This window comes from Sphaeramia orbicularis, chromosome 2 (genome assembly GCF_902148855.1).
Source record: "Sphaeramia orbicularis chromosome 2, fSphaOr1.1, whole genome shotgun sequence".
NCBI lineage: Eukaryota > Metazoa > Chordata > Actinopteri > Kurtiformes > Apogonidae > Sphaeramia > Sphaeramia orbicularis.
Genome location: NC_043958.1, coordinates 15,759,576 through 15,785,854, shown reverse-complemented (window position 1 = coordinate 15,785,854; position 26,279 = coordinate 15,759,576). Strand labels below are relative to the sequence as shown.

At 39.7% G+C, this 26,279-nt stretch overlaps 1 protein-coding gene across 1 annotated transcript in view; it reads right to left on the bottom strand.

The window, feature by feature from the left end:
* unc80 (unc-80 homolog (C. elegans)) overlaps nt 1–26,279 on the bottom strand; it is a 70,035-nt gene that overhangs the window by 19,213 nt on the left and 24,543 nt on the right. The window contains exons 19-46 of the mRNA XM_030156027.1: nt 24,784–24,882; nt 24,338–24,546; nt 22,906–22,950; nt 22,333–22,439; nt 20,854–21,007; nt 17,842–18,014; nt 16,605–16,817; nt 16,386–16,521; nt 16,149–16,282; nt 15,255–15,432; nt 14,924–15,133; nt 13,744–13,841; nt 12,557–12,760; nt 11,834–12,080; nt 10,183–10,364; nt 9,968–10,099; nt 6,848–7,034; nt 5,199–5,330; nt 4,973–5,116; nt 4,757–4,857; nt 4,558–4,644; nt 4,286–4,469; nt 3,586–3,680; nt 3,407–3,496; nt 3,216–3,317; nt 2,316–2,496; nt 1,976–2,241; nt 17–151 (exon numbers count right to left, since the gene is read on the bottom strand). Coding sequence (XP_030011887.1) covers nt 17–151; nt 1,976–2,241; nt 2,316–2,496; nt 3,216–3,317; nt 3,407–3,496; nt 3,586–3,680; nt 4,286–4,469; nt 4,558–4,644; nt 4,757–4,857; nt 4,973–5,116; nt 5,199–5,330; nt 6,848–7,034; nt 9,968–10,099; nt 10,183–10,364; nt 11,834–12,080; nt 12,557–12,760; nt 13,744–13,841; nt 14,924–15,133; nt 15,255–15,432; nt 16,149–16,282; nt 16,386–16,521; nt 16,605–16,817; nt 17,842–18,014; nt 20,854–21,007; nt 22,333–22,439; nt 22,906–22,950; nt 24,338–24,546; nt 24,784–24,882 — 4,225 coding nt within the window. The remainder of the gene's footprint in view (nt 1–16; nt 152–1,975; nt 2,242–2,315; nt 2,497–3,215; nt 3,318–3,406; nt 3,497–3,585; nt 3,681–4,285; nt 4,470–4,557; nt 4,645–4,756; nt 4,858–4,972; nt 5,117–5,198; nt 5,331–6,847; nt 7,035–9,967; nt 10,100–10,182; nt 10,365–11,833; nt 12,081–12,556; nt 12,761–13,743; nt 13,842–14,923; nt 15,134–15,254; nt 15,433–16,148; nt 16,283–16,385; nt 16,522–16,604; nt 16,818–17,841; nt 18,015–20,853; nt 21,008–22,332; nt 22,440–22,905; nt 22,951–24,337; nt 24,547–24,783; nt 24,883–26,279) is intronic.

Sequence of the window (26,279 nt, the reverse complement as noted above, 5' to 3'; positions counted from 1 at the left end):
GCCTGTGTGCTCTTACAGTGAATTCCAACAAAGGAGCCACACTTGCAAACAGCTGCAAAATGAAAGGTTTGCGGTGGAGGATGTAGAACTGACGGCAGCAGAACTCGATGCCTTGCCTTAGTAAAGGGTTGCTCTCATAGTCAGCATATACCTGTCAACACAGGAAAACAACACAGAGGTCTAAAACCAGGCTACAGCAAACACAACAATACAATGTACAAACTGCACATTCTGTTTCTTCACTAGTCACTGAAGGTTTTTGGGGAACATTCCTGTTGTGCAGGTGAATAAAATGCCAAGCACAGTGTTAATAAAAAAAATGTACTTAACATCAGTGTTAAGACATGCTTTTAAATATTATCTTTTAGTTATTTGGTTGGATTACTCATATTCTGTAAGAGAGAACCAATGAGTCACTCTAAAGTATATAAATACTTGCTGTACAGAAACAAGCTATGAGTAGATGGAAATATAAAGCGGTGTGTTATTTTGTTGGCAAGAAGCACAAAAAAAGTATTTTTCCAGTGAATAATGCAAGTTTAATATATTATGTTCCCTTGCAACACAACCCTCCTGAAACAAAAAATGTGAATTTCATGATGCTTTTTCAAATTTCAGCGTAAATAATGCATGCTTCAACAAAATTCTCAGCCATTTATACATATTTCATGTAACAGTGGCTAAATAGTGACTCATATTCTGTATTCTGCTACTCCTCAAAACACTGCTTTATCATAGGTAAGTCTGCTTCTTGCATTGCCTGCCTTGTTGACTGTCTTTTATTTTGTCTTGATCTGATGTGTCAGCTGAGCACTGTGTGCACTGGAACCCCACCGTCCCACCCACCTGAGTGATCCATGTGTCAAAGCCCCACACTAGAGATGGTAAGTATGGTCACAACATTGAGATGCATCATTTTAATAAGGAGCATGGTGAGCCTGGTTAATTGCTCTGCTCCCTTTGTAGGTTCACCTGCTGCTGTTTTGCTCCTTGTTTGGTTGACAGTTGGGTTTGTTATCAAGAACCAGCAGGGCGGTATGTTTCCTCCCTTTCACTGAAGCTGAGTGCCATGTTGTTGGACGACCAGGCATCCCCGTGGGTCGTCACACTTAATACATGTGAGTGAAATGCACTGTGACATGATTATAGATTACAGTGTTTTGTGATGAAAATGTGGTACCTTAGTTCATCTTTTCCATTATGATTTTTTTTTGGTAATATTTTTGTATAATGATTTTGGGTTTTGCATTATGGACTTGTAACCTCCTTGTCACTTATCTATTTTCTCCACCATTTAGACTTGTGAAAAATGTGAAAATATACTCTGTCATGTGTCATTAAAGTCTCTTAACAAGGACCAACAAATCTGCTTTATGACATGTTATCGTCACATTAATGCATTCTTTTATTGTAGTTAAAGTGTCTGCAAAAAATGTAACATGTTTGAACTTTTAAACTACCAAACAAAGAGTCGGAAAACATCTGTAAACTGCACCAAGAAGCAGAGCATCAAGGAACTCTGAGACTCTCTACTCTAGGGATTTTTTTTAATATGTTTTATAGATGCCCATCAGCTTTCTATTTGGGACCAAATGATTTCTAGAATTGGTACAGTTATAAACCTAAATATTAATTTACACAGAATCAACATTAGTTTACTTGAAAGTAAAACTAGTTGATACAAATGATACAATCTTTCATTTTCAAATCATGTACCTAAGTATTAAGATTTTTGCCATAATTATTTACATGAACAGATGTTGCCATAAGTGATCCTCCCCATTTTCGGGAATTCGATACAATATTCAACCCAATCCAGTGACAAAAAGCTATAGTTGGGGCGTAAAATACACATAAAAATGATTTTAAAAAAAATAAGCTCTGGGAAACAAAGAGCTAAAGTACTTGGAAAAAGGTTTAGGATTCTGGGCCTGGGTGTGCTGATAGAGTGACCAAGCAGTGTGGATTTGTGTACCTGCAGCATGGTTGGCAAGATCCACTGGTAGCCACTCAGGGAAAACAGATGGTTAAAATGCACAGCCGTGTTGATTGCAGTGGCCGTGTACTGTCTGAGGAGGGAGCTGTCCTCTGGGTGTAGGAGCAGAGCCCCGTTGAAGACGTTGAGGAACAGCATCATCTCGTCACCCCATGGGTACTCACTGGGCATGCCCAGAAACATCTCCTCGAGCAGCTTGATCCACAACACCTTGTGGAGGGTGTCCAGACCGAACAGCTCCTTACCTGAGGGAGGAGGAGATGAAGTGAGAGGGCTTCATCTGTTTTTACTGTGAGGTCTCATTCATTCTGGAACTTACCCTGTGGCTCATTAAAAAGTGAGAACTCTGCATCAATGGCTGTTCTTGGAAAGGAAGGCAGGCGGAGGAGGTCCTCCTGGAGGAGGGAGACGTGGGATTGTTTGTGCACAGCTGGCATGTGTTGGGTGAGGGAGATGAGGAAGAGGACCCTGCCAACTTCCTCTAATTTGCGGGAAAACACCTGGAAACAAAAAACAAACGTTTAATCAGATGCACCATAATTTGTTCATTCATTTAAAATTAGTCATGGCCAATTGCACTACATTACGAATAAATCCTTCAAGTTGTTCCTAATACTTCACATTCATAAGAATAATATGAAAAGAACAGAGTTGAAGTTCAGTTAATGATTGCACTCAAGACATGATCTGTGCCAAATTTTGCAACGTAACATGGAGCCACTCTAGAAATATGGAGTTTCAAACATAACAGACACCATCTGATCAACAAATAAACAGACTTTCTTATAGAGATGAGCCATCTCCAAGAGCATGAATATTCAGTTTATATTGTTTTGTCTCCACAAGATGTGAAGTGAATCTGAAGTGAAGTTTTGAAAAGTGACCAACAAAAAAATAAAGAAAATGTGAACTCTGTGCACGTGTTAACTGAATGAACTCGGCTGCCTAGTGTCATGAGGAGGTGGTGCTGTAAAATATACAACACATGGCTGTAATAACTAGAGCAGAGGAAGTGGAGCGTTCTGTTGTTGAATTCCATCTAAAATGACTGTGGTGAAGAATAATTCAATTCAGTTCAATTCAGTTCAATCTTATCTCCGCACGTCATGTTTACAGAAAGACAGCATCAATCAGTCACCTGACTTAATATGCCTAAAAGTAAAGCCACAAAATATGTTTATGAAAACACAGTCACTGTCAGGTTTCACGTCGCCTGTACCTGTTTCTGGATGAGCTCCTGTCCCTTGTCGGGCAGCATGTGGACCAGGTTGAGCTGAGGAGACACTGACCTCCTGAATGGGTAGATGTCTCTCACATAGGTCTAAAACAAGCAGATACAGCAGAATAATACATACCTTCCCAAACTGAAAATGTTAAAACACTTAAAGCCCATCTTCCAGGTTGCTGTACCTTGGAGTAATGGATGAGGTTCCACCGTTTGTCCATGAGAAAGTAGTGTGCTGATCTGGCCTCGGGAATATTGAAAAATTCCAGACATTCCTGGTTGGAGAGTGAAAACGCCATGGATGTCTGTTTTGATTTTAGTCCGGCTTGAATATGTAGTAAAATGTCCAGTTCAGCGTCCTTACCTTGAGCAAGGCTTCGAACTGAGTGTCTTCATGGACGGGCAGTTGTGTTGGGATGTCACATTCGTTCTGCCCGTGCACCACCAGCGTCTTAGTCCCTGCAGCAGCAAAGCATAAAAACATGGTTTAAATGCTTGTTATAGTTTTTTAATGTTTTATTCCTAATATTTTTTTTTTTTTTACATTTATTTAACTTCATCTAAACTCATTTTATCATTCTTGGGAGGTTTTATGTATATGCATTTTTTAATAAAACTCTTTATTTTGAATAGTGCTATATCAATGAAACTTACAGTTAATACATTATTACTAGTGTGTTGATCTGTAGGGATCCACAGGTTCTAGATGTGGTAGTTTTATGCTGCTGAGTATTCGTGCATGCTGTACTACATTTGTCCAGTAGTCACCATCAAAGCATCCTAGGTATAGCAACGTGATTGTAGGCTATTGTGTTCCAAAATACAATAGTTATTTGAACTCAATTTAAAATTACTAAAATCTCCCAAAATATTGATTTTATCAACCTAGCGTTTTCGCTAGTCTGTTCCTTGACCAAAAATACATAAGTATGCCAAACTGCAGCAATCACACATACACAGAGGCCACTTGGCTTTAATAATATAGATTATTATTATTACAACTGCTATGACTATTATGACTGATTATATACTTGGTCAAAGCATTAGAATAATGGTAAATTCACCTGGCATGGATGCAGTGACCAGCAGCTTGACTTCACATTGCTCCTTCTTCATGGTCTGTTTGAGGTCCTTGAAGAACAGTCCCTCCACATAACCAACCACCTCCCACAGGAAGGTCAGTGTGGCTGAGATAGCATCCATTCCCCACTCACAGGGGGTCCGCACAAAATACATGATCAGCCCCACCTACAAGGGAAATACACAAAACAAGAAATAGAAAGGTTAGGGTGAAAGAGGACAAATAGAACTTGCAAAGAGAAAACTATCATCTCACCAGGTAATTGAAGAGGATATGAGACGTCTGTGCAGGGAGATCTCCGATGTTGAGCAGGAGTTTCCTCAGCATGTACATCAGCTCATCCTCAGCACAAAGAAGACAAGTCACCTCATTAACCTCATGGTAATAACGGAGTGCAGAAAGTACAGAATATTTTTTGGATGCTTATCTACTAAATCCAAAGACAGTTTTGTACCTGTCTGTTGCTCACTGTTAGTTTTTCAAGGAAATGGCGCAGAACCAGGGCTGGATCTTCAATCAGACAGTTCCAGAGGATTTGCTGTGCAACAGCGCTCACTAAAGGAATAATATCACAAAATATCAATGAAGTGGTGTCATTTTGGTGCAGCTTCAGATACTGTGTAAACATTGGTTTTATTAGAATACCAGCTGGTATTACAGTAACTCTTACCAGCTACCCCATCTTCTCTGACCTCCCCATCTTCCATCAGGTGCACTATGGGAAGAACAGCGGCACAGATGCATGCTGGGAAAACAGCCTGGGGTGGCTGTAGCATGTGGTGAGTTGGGGTGTGTTCTGTTGTGTTTTCTTCATCTGGAAAAAACACACACAAATCAACATCTGTCACATTTCACAATAATATAATGTCAAAGCAATAAATGTGGTCGTGTCTTACCTTCAGCACTTGCCAGAGAACGGACGGACCACACGGAGCCCCGTCGGAAAGAATAGTTCCTGTGGGAGTTACTGGAGGCGCAGGATGGGCTGACAGACAGACGGCGTGATGCCAGGTTCACCACTTCTTCTGCTGGCGGGATCAATGTCAGCCAGAAGCAGTAGGCATGCAAAAGGAACAGCGTACCATCAGAGGAGAGAGCAGTAGCATCAAAGCCCCTCCAAACATCTGCCTCACGCAGGAACAAAAGTCTGCTTATATTTGTATCAATGATTTATTCTTTGATCTTTGTCAGTACTACACTATCTGGGGTTCAGTTTTCTTATTTGCCCTCATAAAAGGTAAGAGGAAATTTTACCAAGAAATGAATAGTGAGTCACACTTAAGTTCACAACACAGGAAAACACGAATTTCATATACACATGAAATTACATATTTGTGCCTATTCATCACAGTCTGATGGCATTTAGGCAATCTGGGCTGTTGTACAGGGTTTCTACAGGTTTCTACAAGGTAAATTTAAGACTGTGACTTAAAACAGAATTTAATGTCCATTTCACAGCCTATTTCACTGCTATACTGCCAAAAATTTAAGGAAATGTATTTATTTACTCCAACACCTGGATTACAATCATTCCAAGTTTAACTAACGGCTGCACGTGTTGAACTGAATGTTCCATGATCATTTCTCACTGGGGGCTGCAAAGTTATCAATAATTGGTTCCCAATTTCAATATAAATTGTTGGATTGGAACAGGTGGAACTGAGTAGACTAATGTTACCTTCTTTGCAGTTTGGACATTTAACAGACACATTTAAACACAGCGAACCAGTTTATGGTAACATAACTTAAGACCTACCATATAAAATTTAATACCTTTTTTAAGGTATTAAATGCAGATTGGTAAATTTGGTAAGATTTTTTAAGACCCAGCAGGGACCCTGTTCTAGGAAATCTAACACAGAAATATGATATCAGGACTTTGTTTTTATGTGTACATCAATCTCCATTTAGGTTTTAACCACTGACAGTCCCATTACTAGAGAATGTAAGAGCTGGAAGGCTGGTTTGTATCAGCCTTAACTCCTTCGTTGCAAATTTGCCACAATATTTCACTGTTTTTGTAATGAGATGGTATTCAGCACTCTTTCTGAATGTACATATGTATGTTACCTGGTTATGAATGATCCCTAACATTCATGGATCAGTTTTGAAGCTGTGCCTCTGTAACAGTGTTATTACTTTCATGACATTGTACTGATTTTTGGGTCATTTTTATTTTGGTTGTATAGTCGACTGGAGGAATTGATAAATAGTAGCATCAATAAAGCAATATCTGAGACTGGAATATTTGTTTAATTACTATTATAATAAATTTAGGAGTAAGGGGTTAAACCTTGTTCTGAGTACGATAATATTGACATGGTACCTCCAATCTGTGAAAATCTAATATAAACTTTCAACAAAACCTGGCAGCCCCTCATAGACTATTTCATTCATTCAAAAGATTCATAAAAAAAAAAGAAAATCTACTATAAACAACAAACACTGTCTAGTTTATGGCCAGGTGGGAGTCACTTTTAGTCATTTGGTATGTCTGGACTTGACTTCATAAGCAAACATGTGCATGTGAGCATGATCACCCCACCTTCTTCCTCCTGCTCGGGTGGTGGGCTGCATGTGGGCTCGTAGCAAGCCTCCTGAGACACTGGGATGGCTGTGATGATGCTGGCTTCACGACCTAGACGTCGCTTCTCCTCCTCTTGCTGAAGGTTCTTCAGGATGTGCTCAGCCCGCTGATGTGAGCGTGACACTGCCCGTGCTGAGAAGGATTTCTGGAGGGGGTGGTACGGAGGATCAAACAGCACAGAGGCAGACCAGCAAGTACAGACATACAGAAAATCCAGAATGAGGGAATGCAGAAAGAAATCAACTACTTTGACAGTTTACATTTGCGTGTGTGCACATCTGCTCTAGCCTGAGGAGCATTTTGTAATGTAAAATGACTGGACAACACATTGATACAGTAACTCTCCGCCAGCTCACTGATCCCATGCTCTAATGCAGTCCCGACCATAAGGAATTCAACATTTTAAGCAGAGCAAATAAAATAATTTCAGACTGGTATTTGGAGAATTTGCTGTATCTTGTGTACAGTAAATGCCTCACAGCATTTGCACGAGTGCTCATACACATACATTTCCATATACGTTGAACAGATGGTGTGAAAAGATACACAGCAAAGTCATTCTCATCCAATGACCATGCAGCAACAGCACAACACACAAAATGTCTGAATGTCCGATGCATGCTGTTATTTTCTAACAGTCAGACTAAAAGCTAGAACACTTTTTTGAGACTCAATCAAGATGCAAACTATCCAAAATGACCCATGAGGCTCCCCTGAGATTCTGTTCCATGATGAAAAACCTACAGCTCCCAATGGAGGAAAAACAACATCCCTCTCTTCTGTCTTTAATGATCTGACGTAACAAGATGCATCAGCACAAACATTCGGACAGAAATACCAACTTACTATGGTATGGACTGACTGAATTAATGTGGGGTACTAAAAACAAAGACAGTCGATAGATAAATTATAGAACATGTGCTTGAAAGTCTTCAGTCTATAAAACATATTTTGATAATCATGCTTTTTAACAGAAGGTGACAGGAAATTAAAACAAAACACCAATAAATCCTTTGCACAGTTTCAATGACCATTTGAACCTTGAAAGATAAGATATTGCAGATTTCTTTCTGTATATATTCTATCATACAGTTTTAGGAATTGTGTGTGTAAATACACAACACAACCAAAAGCATTCAGACACCTGGTCTGCAATTGCAAGAGTTCAGGTTTTATGAGTCTGTGGCAAGAAACACTGGGGCTAATATAACGCATCTGCCAGGCTTTGCTCATCCTCTTTTTGGCTTTTGACTTGACTGTGTTAACTGCAGTAAACACTGTCCCTGTATACAACTGCTTAGTTAGAACAACCTCGATAAAGAAGATTCTTATTTTTTTTGCAGTTGTCCAGTTGAAAACCCTGTGTCTGCTTTGTTATCATAGTCCCCTCACAAATATAGTGTGTATCCTGTTATTTTGTTAGTAAAATTCCCTTTTGTTTTGCCTGTTTGCATTGCTTCATTTACATGTTTTGTGTTGGTTGTTTCACCTTAGTTATTAGTGTGCTTAGTGATTCATATGGTTTTGACTTTTTTGGTATTTGCCTTTAGTGTCCTGTTTTTAGTTCTGTTCAACATACCCCAAGTTGGTTTATTTAGTTTCGTTTATCTCATGTTATATCAACTGGGATATTGTGCTTCTTACCAAGGAAGCTGGGTGTTTTGCAAAGTTTTGGGTACTTTGCAAAGTTCTCTGACACAGAGGTGAGTATTCAGTAGCACCTCTGGGTACTCTCAGTCTGCCTTTTCTAAAGTGGTCCCAGTTCACTCTTGACTCTATTTTTACTGTGAATTGGTAGTTTAATGATAGAATTTCTTTTTTCTTTCTACAACTTGATTGCTTTACTTCAATTGAGTAAGATACAGTATTGTTTACTGTTTTATTAGGATTTTCACTTGTTTCTTCTGTTTTCTGGGTTTATATTTTACCCTCATAAGCAGTTCCAGCACCAGCTCTTCAGTTGTTTTGCATTATTTCAATAAAGTACACGTTACTTTAAAACACAACTTCCATTTAATCAGGACCTAATCTGCGGGTCTTACCCCTGTTTTACACCAGGAGTAGGTACAACTCATAACAGCTCATGTAGTTTGAGAAATGGTGCGTATCTGTCTGATGTCCTGAGTTGGTCATTTAAATTTAGAGCCTCAAGATAAAATGCCCACTTTGATCTATGGTTACTTTGTTTAATATAATAAATTACAGCAAGATGGTTAAAAACAGAAAACAAATCTATAACCAATAATGAAACAATGCTAAATTAATGTACCTAGGTTTTTTTCCCCTGTCTATGTGCTTTGTAAATGTAAAAATTGTAATTTTTTTTTAGATTGATGAATAATCATGTTGTCTTCAAAACAAATCTTAAGAAATCAGTAAACAACAATGAAACAATCTTAAATTAATATAACTATGTTATTTTTCTGCCTATGTGCTTTGTAAATGCTAAAATTATAATACTTTAACATTGGGAATGAACCTCAGGAAAAATGGTCTCTACTTTGGTAGACTAATGGAGATCCTTATAGAAAGAAAGAAAGAAACAAAAACAGTTACCTGAAGTTATGCCAGACATGATCAAATATTTGTGGCTGTAGTGTGTATTAATTTGTAAATATATTCATCCTCATTTTTGCAGCCTTGACAGTGTTTGGTTTTATACAACTGTAAGTGGACATGGGTTATTCTACTCTGAAGACTTACAATGGCCTCCATGCCATCTCCCCTGTTGTTTGCCACTAGACTGAAACCGACTTTTTAACAGTGCTCCAAGTCAGTTTTATACTATAATATACTCCAATAATAAACCTAGAACTAAATGGCAAAGCTCAAACCATAAAATCACATTGTAGACAAGGGTGTCTGCATACTTTTGGCCAGAACATAAAAATTACAAATGCCAAGACTTTATCATCCAGGTAAGTCTGTGATGTCCCACACAAATGCATGTAAAATTTGTATGATTTGCTTAATGTTGCTACAATTTAAAGTCCCAATAACTAATCACTGTACTGGATACAAATGAAAACAGAACCATATGCACAGTCAATTGCTACAAGTAACAGTGAGCAGACTTACAGACTGGTCTTCATTGATTGGGTCCTGGACACTGCCAGTGTTTTGAGGCACCCAAGGAGGGTCAAATATGGGGACGCAGGGCATGCCCAGAATAGGAGATGGCAGTGTGAAGTTGATGCTTGGTGGAGGGATCTGAGACAAAAGACAGACATAAGCCTGGTTGGTGACAAATTAAATCTTAATCTGGCCATGTGTCTGAGGTGATGTTCTGTCACCTTAAAGATCTGCTGGGCTCCTTCCTCCATGCGAGGCCACACCTGGTATCGGAAACGCCACAGTGTGTAAAACTTCAGGATGGAGTTGATGCGCTGGCAGGCCTCTTGGTGCTGGAACTCGGCCATCATCATTTCGGACACTGCATCTGGGACCTTTACTGCACACAGGAGGAACATGGCAGCTGGAGGGGAGGATAAGACAGACAGAAAGAAAAACATGAACGGGAGGAGACGGAGCAAGAGGCAGGGAGTTCGCCAGCTGCACTAACTGAAGGTTAACTAACAGAAAATGTAAGCACATTCTAGTTATGTTTCTTTCAATAAACAGGCTCTGAATGTGTGATTGACAGCTAGCTTGGCTGCTAAGTCAAAGTCCACAGGGCAGACAAAGACTGACATTGCTCACCTGTCAATCACAGCGGTCACATCCTCAGTAACTTCAAGTATTTAAGCCACAGGTGTTGAAATCACTTGCTCCTCTCAGACCAAATTAACAACTCAACATAAAGCTACACAACCTGACATGGTGTCATGATGGAAAAGTGACAGCTTTCAGAGAGAACCCAAACTGCATATTACATCTGAATCTGAGCTGTGATTGTTTATCACAGCTGTTAATCACATATTTAACCTCATTCGTGTCTGGAAACACATGATTAGTAACAGAGTAGATTTTCTCAGAAACCCAGGTAAGGAGTATGTCCTGTGTCTTCTCAGACAACTTGAATTTAATATGCTTCAAGGTAATAATGAAATTTTTGCTCAGTGACACAAAAAAGGCATCAAATACTGGTGGTTTAAAATAGCAAATGATGTATATAAAACTGCACACCCCAGACAAGTAAGTGTCAGGGATGGGAAATTAGGTAGACCATGTATATGTAAGGGTAGAGACTGCGATCTGGTAGGATCTGCGATTCTACCAGTAGAGACTCCGATCGTAGTCTCTACCAGTAGAAACTCCGATCAGAGTCTCTACTGGTAGAAACTCCGATCCTGCCAGTAGAAGGGTTAGGGTTAGGGTTAGGGGTTAGGGTTAGGGTTACGGTTCGGATTGGAGTTTCTACCAGTAGAGACTCTGATCGGAGTTTCTACTGGTAGAGACTACGATCGGAGTCTCTACTGGTAGAATCGCCGAGCCTACCAGATCGCAGTCTCTACACTGACATATACATCCATCTCCCCAGCGTGTCCTGGGTCGGCCCTGAGGTCTCCTCCCGGACCCGGACACGCTGGAGGGAACGCCTCAGGATTCCCCCAGAAGAGCTGGTGGAACTGGCTGGGGAAAGGGCTCTCTGGACTTCTTTGCTGAGGCTGCTGCCCCCCCAACCTGAACCCGGATAAAGATGGTTCGGTATGGTACATATATATCAAGCTCTAAACATGCTCATCACTGCTGACATTTTAACATCGAGGACTGAGAAAACTTTCTGGTCGAGTGGACATTCAAAAGGAAATGCATTTTTTGGCACTTCTGCATTGGCTTCATCTTTCAGCTCTAGAAGTCACTGCTTGGTTTTGTCTTTCAACAACTAGTTTTGGTTGTTTCATTACTTCTTGTACATGAAAATAACCTTGCAATGTTTTAAAGTAAACAGAGTCTCTAAGGGGCATGCTGGCCCACAGGTGCACAACCTGATGACCTACTCACCGGCAGCAGCTGCCATGTGTTCGTCCACACTGAGCAGGAGCTCCCAGGCTGCAGGCTGGATGTCTCCGTACATGTCGTCAGTCAAGATGGGAGCTGCTTTGATAAGCAGGGAAAGAGGGGCCGGAGACAGACTCATCACCTGGTTGCGAATATACTTGAGCATGCCGGTGTCCTTCTTTCCCTCTGTGTTGCAGTCAGTGGGTCTTCTTTTCATGGAGGGCGTCCTGAGACAAGATTTATCTGAACACTGAAAGTACAAAGATTATGATCAGATATAAGAATTTATAGCAAGACTCATACATTTATTTGAATAAAGAGTAGAATATTCTCTCTGATTTAAGTGCTAAATATGCAAGGTAAAATTTTATAAGAAAAAAAGTTGGATATTAGCAGAGATTAAACTGCTTTATTTACTAGAAAAAAACTCAAATTTAAGAGACAAAAGATCGAATATTCTCTGAGATTAAAGTGACATTTGGGAGCTAAAAAAGAAAATTTATGAAATGTATGAGCACATTTATGAAAAAAAATTTAATTCTCAGATTAAAAATCATATATTTTGAAAACAATAATTTGAAAACTATTCTGTGACAATAAAATGGTAAATTTGCCATTTTTTCCCAATAAATTCTCTAATATAATCTCAGAGAATAATCTCAGTGCCACTAAATGACTCAACTCTCCCGTCGATGTTGTTTTCATGTTATGTAAAAGGATAAAAACCTCTTTGTTCTTCTTTGCGCGTCCACCAATGTTACCAGAGGAGGTGCTGTCCTCTCTCAGGCTGTCTACCGTCTCGCCATACACAAGTTTGATGGCTCGGACCAGACGGGCACAAGAGCGGCTGTGGTGCTGGTAGCAGCGTGGGTGACAGAAATCTATATGGGTACAGATGAAACTCTGCTGGTTGCACAGGAGGATCATAATCTGTGCAGAGAGAACAACAGAGTGAAGGTTAATGTGGAAACACTCAACTAGCCAAGGTACCACAATATAAACAGTATATACTCTGTGTAGGGATGTAACGATATGAAAATTTCACATCACGGTTCTTGTGACCAAAGTTATCACGGTTATCATTATTATCACAGTATTGTTGAAATGTGCTCAAAATGTTCAAAAAATACTTATACACACACTGAAATAATTTAACCAAGTTGTAATTGAAAAATAAATAAATAAATAAAATAATATGCACAGTGTACTTTCTGTTGGCAGAAAAATTAAAATGTTAACATGTAAACATCAAAAATACAACTGTGCATTAAAGATGGTATAGATAAGAAGACGATATCTGCACTAGGGGTGGGAATTGATTGGATTTTGTCAATATCAATGCCGTTGTCGATTCTGATAACCAGTCGAATTCCTTATCAATTCTCCTATCGATTCCTGAGTGGTTTTTTGAGTGGGAAAAAAAGTAGTTGGACAGGTCATAGTGGAGCTTGTTTGACCATTTTCCATCTCAAATTTGGGTTGTTTTAGTTTCTTTTTCAGAGAGAGAGTGAGAGAGAGAGAGAGAGAGGGAGAGAGAGAGAGAGAGGGAAAGAGACATATGGGACAAAGGGCTTGGACCACCTCCGTCCCATACATCTCTCTCTCTCTCTCTCTCTGTGCACTTGGACCACGTACATGCAGGAGCCCGCTATCCCTGAATCTCCAGAGTGCTGTCCATGCAGGTGCCTTCAGCCATGTTTTTGCAGGCTAAACATTGCAAACTGGCATGCACGCCTGGAATGCTGCTGCTTCTCCAGGAAATGAGCAGTACCGTGAATTTTCAAAGTGTTGTAATCAAACATGGTTATCATGATAATCAGAATTTAAACGGTAATACTAACCGTTGGGAATTTTACAGCGGTTTATAATTATACCGGTCATTGTTACATCCCTAACTCTGTGTATAGACGTACATGAAGCCAGGACATGTTGCGGTGGTAGTTGTCCTCTGCTCCACCTGAACCCTGGCCCTCTGGCTCTATACTGGGTTCACTGGTGCTGAAGGGACTACCTGCAACCAGGACACAACCACACATACATTTGTACAATGTGTCAAAGATCCAACAGGGAAAAACTACAGAATGTACTATGATACTGTGGGATTAACAAAGTACAGAAATGAGAGTGGGTACACATTTCAACTAAGAAATTATTTAATATCCATCTATTTATTTTTAAATTGTGTGAAATTGCTTGAAACTGAATGATGCTCTATGCTGAAACAGTACGTTTTGTATTGCAGAATATTCTCCACAACAATGTAAAGAGGATTTTAAAATGCCATGTTTTATGCCATAATCTTTATACTCAGTTGTTTGTGTTTGTCTGTCAGTAGGATTATGTTAACACTACTACACTGACTTTCATGAAACTTGATGAATGAGAAGAATATGAACTAAGGGAAAACCACTACATTTTGAAACAGATCCATTAAAAGGACTTTTAATGGTTTGCCCTTAGTCCATGCCTTTTAGGGACTTTTCATGGATCTTATTCTCGTTTTCTAAAATAGTATTTGACTCTATTCCAGTGCTATGGTGCCTTGGCAGAGTTATGTAATCATCATTCTTGGCTAATTACCTCTGCCAAGGAAGTTTACATTTTTGCAGGCGTTGGTTTGTCTGTCTGTCCGTGTGCAAGATAACTCAAAAAGTTATGGACGGATTTGGATGAAAATTTCAGGAAATGTTGATACTGGCACAAGGAACAAATGATTAAATTTTGGTGGTGATCCGGGTGTGGGGGGGCACTGATCTGCCTTGGTGGAGGTCTGCGCTCTCCAAGTGCTTTTCTAGTTGTAGATGTGGTTGTTAAACAAACTGCAGTTCTGTTAATATCTGTAGTCAAATACTACAAAAAGGGTAGAAACATGGGATTGTTGATTGCAATACATCAATTTGACTACAATTGTAATATGTTTGTTTTTGTATTCCCTGATTCTCAATAATATGAGCTAATGTACCTCTATGTTTAGGTGTTTATTTTTGTGTAGTTCACATGCTGTTATCAACGACATACTGGTAAAAATGATACATTTTGTGCAATTATCTCAGCATGTTGCAGGTGTGTTTCCAGTGTTTCATCTATGCCTACCTATGTCTGTGACGGTGTCCCTGCTGTGTGTTTGTGACAACAGCCCCTCTTCGTTCTCTGACTCTGAATCCTGCCGTGACAGCTTGGTGCTCTTCAGGCTCCCAGCGCGCCGTATGGACGACAGGGAGCCACCTTTCTTCACACGGAAACTGCGGGCCCCTTTGATCTGAAGCAGCCGGGAGCCTCCGATGCGGATTTTCCGAATGGGTGCTGGGAAAGAGAGAGGAAAACATCTGGCATTATGTTGTCTGCTGAGGAATACTTCTGCCCAAGAGAGACAATGACCCAGACCTATTAGTAACAACAAGCAGCCTCTGACACCAGGTCTCACCTTGGACTTCCTGGGGCTTTTTCTCATCACATGTGGTGTCTGACTTCAGCGTATGGCTGCTGCTGTTCAGAGAATCATGTCCATCCTCATCATCGAGGATGCCTGCAAAGCTGATCTTTCTCTCATAGCGATGGCGGCCAAGCTCTGGGTCCAGACGGAGACGACAGCTGTCCAGATCCTACAGCGAACACAGCAAAGTCATAGGAAAATGTTACTTACACACACTACAGAAAAAAGAATAATGACATCAGGGTCTCAGGGTTGTGACAATCTTTTTTGTTGTCACATGGAATTTATTGAGAATAAATTATAGATTTTAACACAATTTTTTGTTTACATTTATCAAACAGATGAAGCAGTTAAATCAAATAAAAACTGATGTGTCCCATCAGTACAGTTTAGTGACACATGGATTTGGAGTCACTGGGTCACACGACTAAGCAACTGAAAAACTGGATCAATCCTCTATCTTCTCATGAACCATTTAATCCATAATAAATTAATTAGCTAAAGTGCAATTAATGTACTAGGTATTATACTGCAATGAACAGCAATGGACAAACAAAATACTCTAATCTAATTTCTTTTTTGCATTTTAGAGCTTTTTCCATTTAATATTGATTTTTTTTCAAAGCTATTTGCTTTTTAATAGATTCCTTTTTCATGTGACCCACTGACTCACACTAAATTACGATAGGATTTTTATGCTTTTTCTACTTTATATCAACAAGAAATTCTCTCATATTTTATATATAAAATGAATAGATTAGGTTTTCATAATAATAAGACATTGATTGTTTCTTTTCAGATTTAGTGCTTTCAGATTCAGTTTTAACTGTTCATGTTTTTTAAGTACTCTGATTTAATATTTTCTAATAGTACTTTTCTACTGACCACAAGTGGTTCAGTGCGAGGTCGTGGTAAACAGGGAAAGGTTTCTCTCAGGAAAGTGGTAATTTCCAACAGCAGCTGGCAGGCAGCCATCTTCAGAGCAAAGGGACAGCCACACTTTGTCGGATTCACTGTGTCTGGATCAAAATTTGTCATAATAAGACAGGGTAAGTAATTTTGAACACATACAGTATTGGATGGAATCATGAATGAACTTGAAAATAACTGGCAGTGACTTACTATCATCTAAATAGTCCTCTTCCTCATCTTCTTTTCTCATTCTCCGTTTGGTCTCTTCATCATAGATGTAACCCAGGATGTTGGCAGGGCTCTCGCTGTCTGAATGGCACAGTTCGCTGAGCCTTGTGCCGATCGCCTGATTGGAAGGAACGAACAGATACATCGTAAACTGTGTGCTTTGTTAATCAACATCCTATCAGATATCTTTGACAAACTTACATCTCCCCACTGGCAGAAATGCTTGGCAGCGTTCCACTGGAGTTTCTGGTTTCTCTTGTTTCCAACGATCGGGGAGCGGCCCCTGGACAGGCCTCTTTTGGTGATGTTTACGTGATGGCCTTTCATCCACTCTGGCCAGTTGCCACGGTTACAGCGGTGGACGAATCGAGCACATTCAAGGAACAGTGAAGCACGTGCCACAACTGGAGCTTCCTGAATGAGTACAGCAAATGAAATATTAACTGCTATTGTACACTTCCAACAACCAATTAAAATGTGGTTTACATTAGAGTTGGCTGATAAAATAATCTCAAAACAGAATCGAGATACATTTTGTGCTGATGACGTTGACAATATTTAGACATTTTCAACTGTTGTACAGATCTAAGAGCTTATTACTTTCAATAAATGTGATATCCACTTAGTGGCAAATGCTAGTAGATTTTCTCTTAGTCAAGGAAGTCCTGAAAAGTATGTTTGTACCAAAATAGAACTACAAGCCTTGCACTGCTACTGTCCACTGCTCTCTGTCTCTGTCACAGTTAAGAAAAAGGACTTCATTGTGCATTCAGATGCACCTTGTACAATCAGATATACTGTACTGTACAAAAGTTCTAGGCCACCATTAGGTTTGTTGGTTTAGTATAGTCATAATGACCACACATGTATTTCTCAGTTCCTATTTTAAGATACAATCTGGATGTATGAGAAGCATGTACACCAGTATGCTGCTAATTGTTTGTGCTGTTTCTTGTCATGGTGTCAGGGGTTACACTAAATAGTGACTTTAACCTTTAGAACACTTAACATTTAGTTCAGTTTTTGTGTGTCTTTTAAGGCTGTGCAGATATTTTCTGTATTTTTTGTTGTCAGAAGAAAAGAGAATGAGAAATAAATGTGTTTGCTTATTTCAACCCTACAACAACAACAAAGCTCAAGGCAGCGTACAACGTTTGCAACTTTTACACAGCACTGTATATTCTCTAATGGCCATGAACTTGACACAGGAAAGTTTAGATTTTTTCACCATTATCTTCCTTTGCATCGTCATTTAAAAACTAGCATAAATCTGGCAGCATTATCAAAGTATGTACCGTAAAAAATGTTAAATTAATCAGTATGGAAAAAAATATTATGACTTCTTTACTTTAATATTGCCCAGCTTTTGATGACATTCATGTCTATGTAGACTTATATATGTCATGTATGTGACCCCAAAATGTGTCCTAAAGCGCACCAGATCAAGAGCAGCAGCGAGGATAGATGCGTCAGGTATGGTTCCTGGCTCGCAACAGTTCAGGAGGAACTGGAAGCGTTTCATGCCCTGTCGGATGGCCCCCAAATTCACCACATTTTTGTTTTTCATCGCCTCCTGACTAGCTGCTAGTCGCTCCTGGAAACCATGAGGGCCTGGGAAAAAAAAAAGAAGAGAGAGAGAAAAAAGAGTAGAGGACAGGAGAGGAGAGAGTAATAGCAAAAGAAGGACATTTTTTGAAAAATATAAAGGATATTTGGGCTCAAAGTCAAACACGTATTTCACTGTCAAAAGCACTGAAATATACATGAAGACAGTGCATCACCATCCAGGACATTTAACATAAAGCAGTGAGGAGCCACTGACGAATGAAGCTGAGTGACACATGAACACACAGCCACTGGCAGATGTTACACTCGTATTTTCAATTAGAATTTTATGTACTCGTGTGGAAAAATAATGCAGATTTAATGATCAAGGCTAATGTGAGGCCTCCATCATAATGTATTGCTTGCAATGAGATGCAGTGAATTATATTGAAATGACAAGTGTAACCATAGTCATACGGAAGAAAGCTGTATGTGGACTGTTCTATTTTATCACTTGACTGAAACTCAGGCATTGGAAATTACCACCAGACATCACCACAGAAGAGACGGAGAGAGCACTGACAGAGTCATGCTTGATGTAGCACAAAGATACGCTCCACAGCAGAAAGATGGTTTCAAAGATATGAGATATTTCTAAACTCCAGTGTCTTCCTTTCCTCTCTTCCCTCCTTTCTAGGAGAGAAGAGAGGAGGGGGCTCACAGTTGGAGAGAGCAGGACGTGCATTATTGGAGAGAAGGGGATGTAAAGTTGTTGCGGAAGAAAACTAACACATATCAGTCCACTCCTAACTGGGAGTGGGATTTTCAACACATCTGAACACCTCAAACTATGATCCTTTTACATCTGACACAAATTCCTTATCCAACATATATTTATATATATACTGCATATGTATATTGAAAATCCTTGCACGCTTTCTGTAGACACATTTGATGTAGCTCTATAAATGTATCAATGGTGGTGAAACCTATGAGTTAAATATAGAATTCAGTTCTATTTTGTAGATAACACAGTGGTTCTTAACCTTGTTGGAGGTACTGAACCCCACCAGTTTCATATGCGCATTCACCGAACCCTTCTTTAGTGATGGCCAAGCGGGGCGTGTCATCATGAATCATATGTAGGCCGTCAGGTCAACCTGATTTTCGTTTCATCTCGCTCCGAACTTTCCGAACCACGCAATTCTGACATCAAAAAAAAAGATAATTGCATGTAGTGTATCAAAAAAAAAGTTCTCGTTGTACTCCTTCAGTATTTTTGTGATTGTTGTTTTATTGCGGCACTAGCTCGGCTTTAGCGCAATACGATTTCTCCATTCGCGACGGTGCGTTAGTCGTCACATGATTGTAACTGACCAGTGCGGTGACCGAAAAATGTAAAAAAATGCTACACATGGCTTCCTCCGTGGTTATCAGGAAGTAGCAAAAGTCATAAAAACGATGTGGAAAATACTCAAATAATTCATCGTCAGACGAGTGGAAGAGATTATAAACACTTCCAGATGAGTTGTAGTGCTGTAAGCAACAACAATACACCGCGTATATTGGATGTCAATCAGAGAAAGAGTCTCCGAAGCCGTTTGTTTACATACACGGACCTAGACCGACACACACACCCAACTAATGAGTCGAGTGTGTGTCTTGACCTCCGCCGAACCCCTGAGACTAACTCACCGAACCCCTAGGGTTCGATCGAACCCAGGTAAAGAACCACTGAGAAAACATCACATTATACTTTTAAACATTTACAGACAATGTACTTGGTATGGCCTCAGACTTCATCCTAGATGCACATCTAAAAATTATTCATTAGAGATGCCACTTGAGGCTAAAAAAAGACAGCACCATAATATGGCAATTGTGAATATCATATTTAAGCTAAACTATACCATGCTAAGCTAAAACACTCAATTTGCAGTGTTGGGGAGAAGGGGACTTCCATGAAATTAAACTGGTATCTTAACTGCATTTTTTAGTAATTTGCAAGCAGTTTATACATTTTTTGATTCCATTTAGTTAAAATATTATAATTACTTACAGCTATTACTTGTGTGGTTATTACTGGTATAACTACACATTTTAGATGAAAAACAGAAACTTGAGCCTGTGATGTTCACATATACAATGGTTTAGGTCATTAATCCCAGGAATTTCTTAAGGAAAAAACTTTGGTTTTTGCAGTAACCAATATTTGAACTACAGCATCTGTGGTTTAAAGTTTGCCAGAAACATTTTTTTTTTTTTGCCATTTTAGATCATGTCAGTGATTTTGTCATGTGTGTAAAACAAAAATTGTGTTTAAAAAAATATGCTTCAAAACATGTCTACATTCTTGGACTAAGTGTAACATGTTAACATTATGCAAGTCAGACATTACAAACCCATAACAAAGTTAAATATGCTTTTACTTACTGCTAGCTCTTGTCATATACAGCTAACCTGTGTTTTTGCTGGCAAGTGGCATTTCTGTATTGTATTTTGTCCTACATTGTTGAGTAAAGTAGTCTGCTTTTTCTTAATAGTTCTGGGTATCAAAACTAGACTCCTCTTTCTTCTAAACGTCTTTCAAGGTGAGTTATTTTGTAGTTTGTAACAGTAGCTTCCCCAACACCGTAAATGTGTATGTTTTTCAATAAACTAGACAGTGATGGGTTGAAAATAACACATCCACTTGACAGAGTGACACCTACAGGCAGCTGTCCTGCAGAGCTGACATGGACAATGGTGGACGGAACAACTGGCAGGAGAAAACAGACCACGACTTGTGAGGTGAGACAGGACAAACGACAGCACACGGACAAACAAGAGGCAGGGACAGAGATAGAAAGAGAAGACGATGGGGTTATGGGTGGGTGAGGGGCACCCCGGGGTGGGGGAGGTCTACCATCTTTCTCTTCTGTGTGGTGAAGCTTGGATGGATTCCTCCTGCCAGACCTCCATTTACCGAGCCGCTTGAAGAAATTCTCCTCCTCGTCCCTGCCGTACTCCGGCCCTGCAGCGCCCCCTTCTGACAGCTTCACCGCACTGGTGAACTTCACCTACAGGGTTCACAAACAGAAACATACTGTACAAGCACATGCCACATATAGCTATCGAACAACCTGACTGTAAATCACAGATAGAGCATCTCAAAGTAGTTAATTAAGTACTACAGTGCTGTAGTTCACTTAAGGATCTGCAATTTTTATGTCTTTGCTCAACAGGCAGGAGACAGAGAAGTTGAAGACCCATACACATGATCTAAGAAAGAGTGGAGCTTCCAATGTGACTCACATAAGTTTAGTCTTTTCTTAAAGTTAGGAAAAGATCATGGTTTAGAATTAATACGCTCAACTTCACATATGCTTTCCTAGTTTAATCATAACCTCCCTCTACTGAATGGTTACAACACTATGAAGTTGACATGCACCAATTTGTAAATTCTGATATGAAACATATTCTTGGTTCCAAGAAATATAACTTATACATATCCATGGTTTTCAGAAATGTATAAAAGCAACATTGTGTTCTGGATGAATAAGATGCTACAAAATCACAGGTAGGAGCCAAATTGACTGGATCTAGTCTGACTAAATTGTTAAAAAATAAATAAAATGTCTTTAATCAAGGTGATCTGATCAGTGTAATACAATTATTTACACTGCTATATCATTATGCTACAATTCAGCATTTACAATGATTATCATTTAGTTTTATATTCTATCTTTGCTTTTGCATAATGTGTTCCAGTTTCACTATGAAAGAATAAAAAGTCACCTCCATATTAAATATGACGTATTAAGATATTGCTGTCTAAACAGACTATAAATACAGCTGCTCCACAGCAGTACATCAATACTCCTGTTCGCTTCTCCATAATGGGGCCATACTGACTCTGATCTCACAGCTGTAAGACACTGATTCTAAAGTATCTATATACAGTATATACTTCAGAATAGTGATATTAAAGATAGACAGAAGAGGTAAGGATAAAGAGAGAAATGTTTATTTACAACAAATGGCCAAAATCAGATCCAGAGGTGAACTACAAGTGAGCTACTGTATCAGGAGATAATTAAAATTTTTAATTTCAAAATATTTTCCATTCATGAATATGGACTCAAAATCCTCTAACTGAAGGAAATGTGTTTTTGTGTTGTTATACATTTATTTATTGATTCTTTACTCTAAAATCCTGTATGCCTAGGCAATAATGAGCCGCTGTAAATGTTTTTGTGGTTTTCTACACCCACTCTCTGGATGTGTATAGTTTGTGTGTATCTGTCTAATTTTTCAGTTTTTGTAATAGCCTAACTTCTTTGAGTAAGCTGGTTACACACACTACATCCTATAACGTGGCACAGGTAAAGTGTAAATTCCTAACCTTTGAACTCTGACGTATGAAAGACAGTCGATCCACTGAGCTGATATCCAGCAGGTCTTCGACCCCATCGGTCAGTCCCGACAGAGATGAGCGCTTCAGCCAGTTACCTGGAAACAAAGGAGTTTAGAAAACTACCCATGAAAACACAAAAAAACAAAACAAAAAAAGATTTCACTACATTACAAAACATTACAGTGACGATTAGACGATACACACTGGGCTTAAGGACTAATATTCACATGCACACACAAGGGCTGAATAAAGGAAGAGTTATTTGTATATATCACAGCATGAGGGTATTTCATTTCACAAACTTTCACAGACAGGTTCATTTAAAAGAAATGAGGCAGAAAAATAATTTTCTTGCTTTTTGTAAGACAACTTCAACAAAACACCCTGGTCAAACAGCATCTGACAATACGTGCAATGGATGGAGTGAATACACGTCACTAATGGATCTCAGCACTCCATCTATTTCCAATTTGCCAAACACAGTTTAACCAAGGTCTGGAACGTGACACCATGAACAGACAGATATGATACATTCATGAAGATGACTCCACATCCACATACGTAGGACAGAGAGAGTGAGTGGCAGGCGTACAGTCCCACGGCACGCTAAGGAGTACAAGAAGGAACACAAAACAGACCAAAGAGATGAAGTGATGCGGCGTCAAGACAGACAGTGTTCTGCACGTACAAAACAGTGAATTTCAACATTGAAGTGACATCATAATGTAATGAGGCATGGTCATGGAAATACAGAGAGTACACTAAAAAAAATCTGATAAATGGAAATAAATATAAGACCTGGAGAGCATCAGACTAGGTTATGAGGCCGTTCTGAAGAAGCCATGTCATGTTTGCTTTGATGTGAGGTTTAAGGTATCTCATGTCGCATTTTATGTAAATCTGCCACAATACATTTAGTTAAGCCTACAGTGGTCATCACTTCAGTGTAAAAACGAAACATGTCATCTCTGAGCCAGTGTTTGGTTTGTCCATTCTATGCTATTGTAGAAAGAGTGGCACTATATGACTTAATTACAGGCAACTTTTGGATAGATGCGGCCCTTACACACTGATCCTTTAACTGATAATTACATTAAAGGTGCCCTGCCACACAAAACATTTTTACAGGCATTTTTAAAAAAAATATGTTAGGTCCATAGGTGTTTGTGTTATTTAGTGAATTTGAAAATGAACCACTACCTCCTCTGTCTGCTATTGCCACTGAAAAGAAATAAGCGGAGAATTCAGGTCAATTAGAAAAGCTGGTCAGTGTGACGTGTTAATGCCTGAACTCATTACTATTCATGAGCTCACCTGGGTGAGACCACACCCACATAATTCATCTAGCTCAGTGACAGTTTTCATATACAGCAAGCTGGGGTACCGTAAAGGTGGGGTGAACATGACAAATTCATGGGGCTGTGAAAATTCTGTCAGGCCCACCGTACAAGAGAGGCATAGAACCCAGGAGTCGGACGTTCAAAGCATGTTAAGTTTCACTTTCAGTTTCCGCTAGTTCCACTACTTGTTGCCAGGGTAAAGGATGCTGAAAAGCCAGGCTTTCATTGGCTAGCTGTTAGCCAATCAGAGTCTAGCAGATCAGCATGTTGAATATTCATGAGAACTGGTGCAAATCAAGCTAAGTCTTCCAGCAGGCTTTCTATACAACGTTAGAATGGCTTGAAACTTGGTAAACGAGGCATTTTTTCCACAAAAAATGTTACAGGGTCCATGGTAGAACTTCAGACATTACTACGAAAGTAATGAAACACATGTGGCAGGGCACCTTTAATCACTTTAAATGTGGTGATTTACTAACTATCTTTGTTTTACTGGATTGTCAGTGAAATTTAATTGGACTTTTAGTTGCCGGTCAAAAAAGCACACTGATGACATTACCTTAGCCAATGAAAATTATGAAATTGTACATCCCATTCATGTTTGGTCAGTATCTGCTGTTGTTTTCAGGCAAGTTGTTGCCACTTGCACTTACCAATTGGCAATTTAAGTTTCTTGCGAAGTGAAATGCGGCGGGATCTGGAGCGAGAGCGCCGGTCAGTGGTGGTGCCAGAATGAGCCGTGGTGCACTCTGATGTGTCCTGTTCTGACTGGCTGCTGGTGTCACTGGCAGCGCTCTGGGACTTGAACATTTTCCTCCAAAAGTCCTTCCTTCCCAGCAGAGCACCAGGGATCTGTTCTTCACTGGAGGTACAGAAGAATAAAAGTAGAGAGGATTTGAATGTGTTTGTCTGCGTTCGTCTTACAGTGCTCAGATTCAGTGGTGATATCTGTGATCTATAGAGGGTAATGAGGGAGCAACAGGAGGAGTTTGACCATGTAACAATTAAAACATTTTCCTGGTTCAAGCACAGAAATGGCAGCTGGGCTGGAAGTGGATGGTGCCACAGTATATGCAGGTGCTGTGAGGTGGACACTCACTGTTCGGGGGTCTGGGGGGGTCTGCTAGAGATGTAGCTGCGACACTCATCTGCAGCACTGGAGACCTGACCCTTCTCCCCGGACACACCCGCCTCTGACCTGCGCACACACACACCCCGACACACAGACAGAGCTCTCAGGCCACCTGATTCAGACAGTGACTGGACTCTCCTGGGGCGACAGACCTCAGCTTCATTTCAACACTTTGATGAAATGCCCTCAGATAACTTACAAGGAGGAATATTTTTTCTTGTCTGTTACTCACTCATGAATCAAACAATAAGACTTAAATATCAGTCTGACAAATCTGACTTTTCTATTTTGGAATGTGGGAACTGTCAACATTTTATTTTCTCACATGGACAAGAAAAAGTGGGGGAACACTTTGGGCCAGATCCACAAAGGGATTGTGCACCTTTTGCAGGCACAAAAGAGGCGTAAACAAGTAAAAAAAATTATTGCGTGTGATTCACAAAGCATCGGCAAAGAGTGGCATTCACTGAAAACTGCACTCCCAAGCAGATAGTAGCCATGTTAAAGAAGAAGTCTTCAGTCAGACACTGGATGGATCATGTCATTATGCATCTCAAGTGTTCCACATACTTAAATAGAAATAGAACCGATGATCAGACTGCTTTATTACATATCCATATATCCTCAAATGAATACATCATTGTCCCATACATCTTTATTACACTCAGAATTGTGGAACACATACATTAATGACTGTCATATCCTGGCTGATCTGTTTTTAATGAAGTTACAGCTGTGCGTGAATGTGCAGAACATTCATTGATGTTCGTAGATGTGACACACATCCAGCTGTGAGTGCTAAACAGAACATCCGTACAAATGCTTCTGTGAAATTCCACATATAGTATTAAACATGAATCAAACCTGGTTCAGACCTGCCTGATCTCTGTGTGCACATCTCTGCTAAAAAAAACATACGCAATCTGGTTTCTGCTGTTTTCATTATGGACCCAGCTGTGACTGAAATGCAGAGAAACACCTGAAATACCTGAAGCACTCTGACACAAAACAAACGGAAACTGAACTTTGGTGACTTTATGATGTGTTTATACCAGCGTATCATTGGTACAAAAGCCTTTGTGAATAAACGTGAATAGCAGGAGCAGATTGTGGATGTAAAACACTTCCCCAACAGCAATTATCAGGCAAAATCCATTCTTCGTGGATCTGGCCCTTCATTATTCCAAGATGTCTGCAGAGTAGGTAATCTTTCAGACTACCAAAAGAATGAGGCCATATGTGGCCAAGGCCACAACATGATCTGATCTGAGTGATTAGATTTCAATGCATCCTTGTTCCGTCTTGTGTGTGTTCACACTTAAAGCTGTTCACTTGTGATTGGACCATGAAAAATGCCAAGTCTGAACAGGGTCTTTCATAAGGGTAATGATCCTAAACATACCTCTAAAAAAGTACTTACATAGCAGTGCATTTAACTAAGGTCAATGTTAACTTCTGACCTC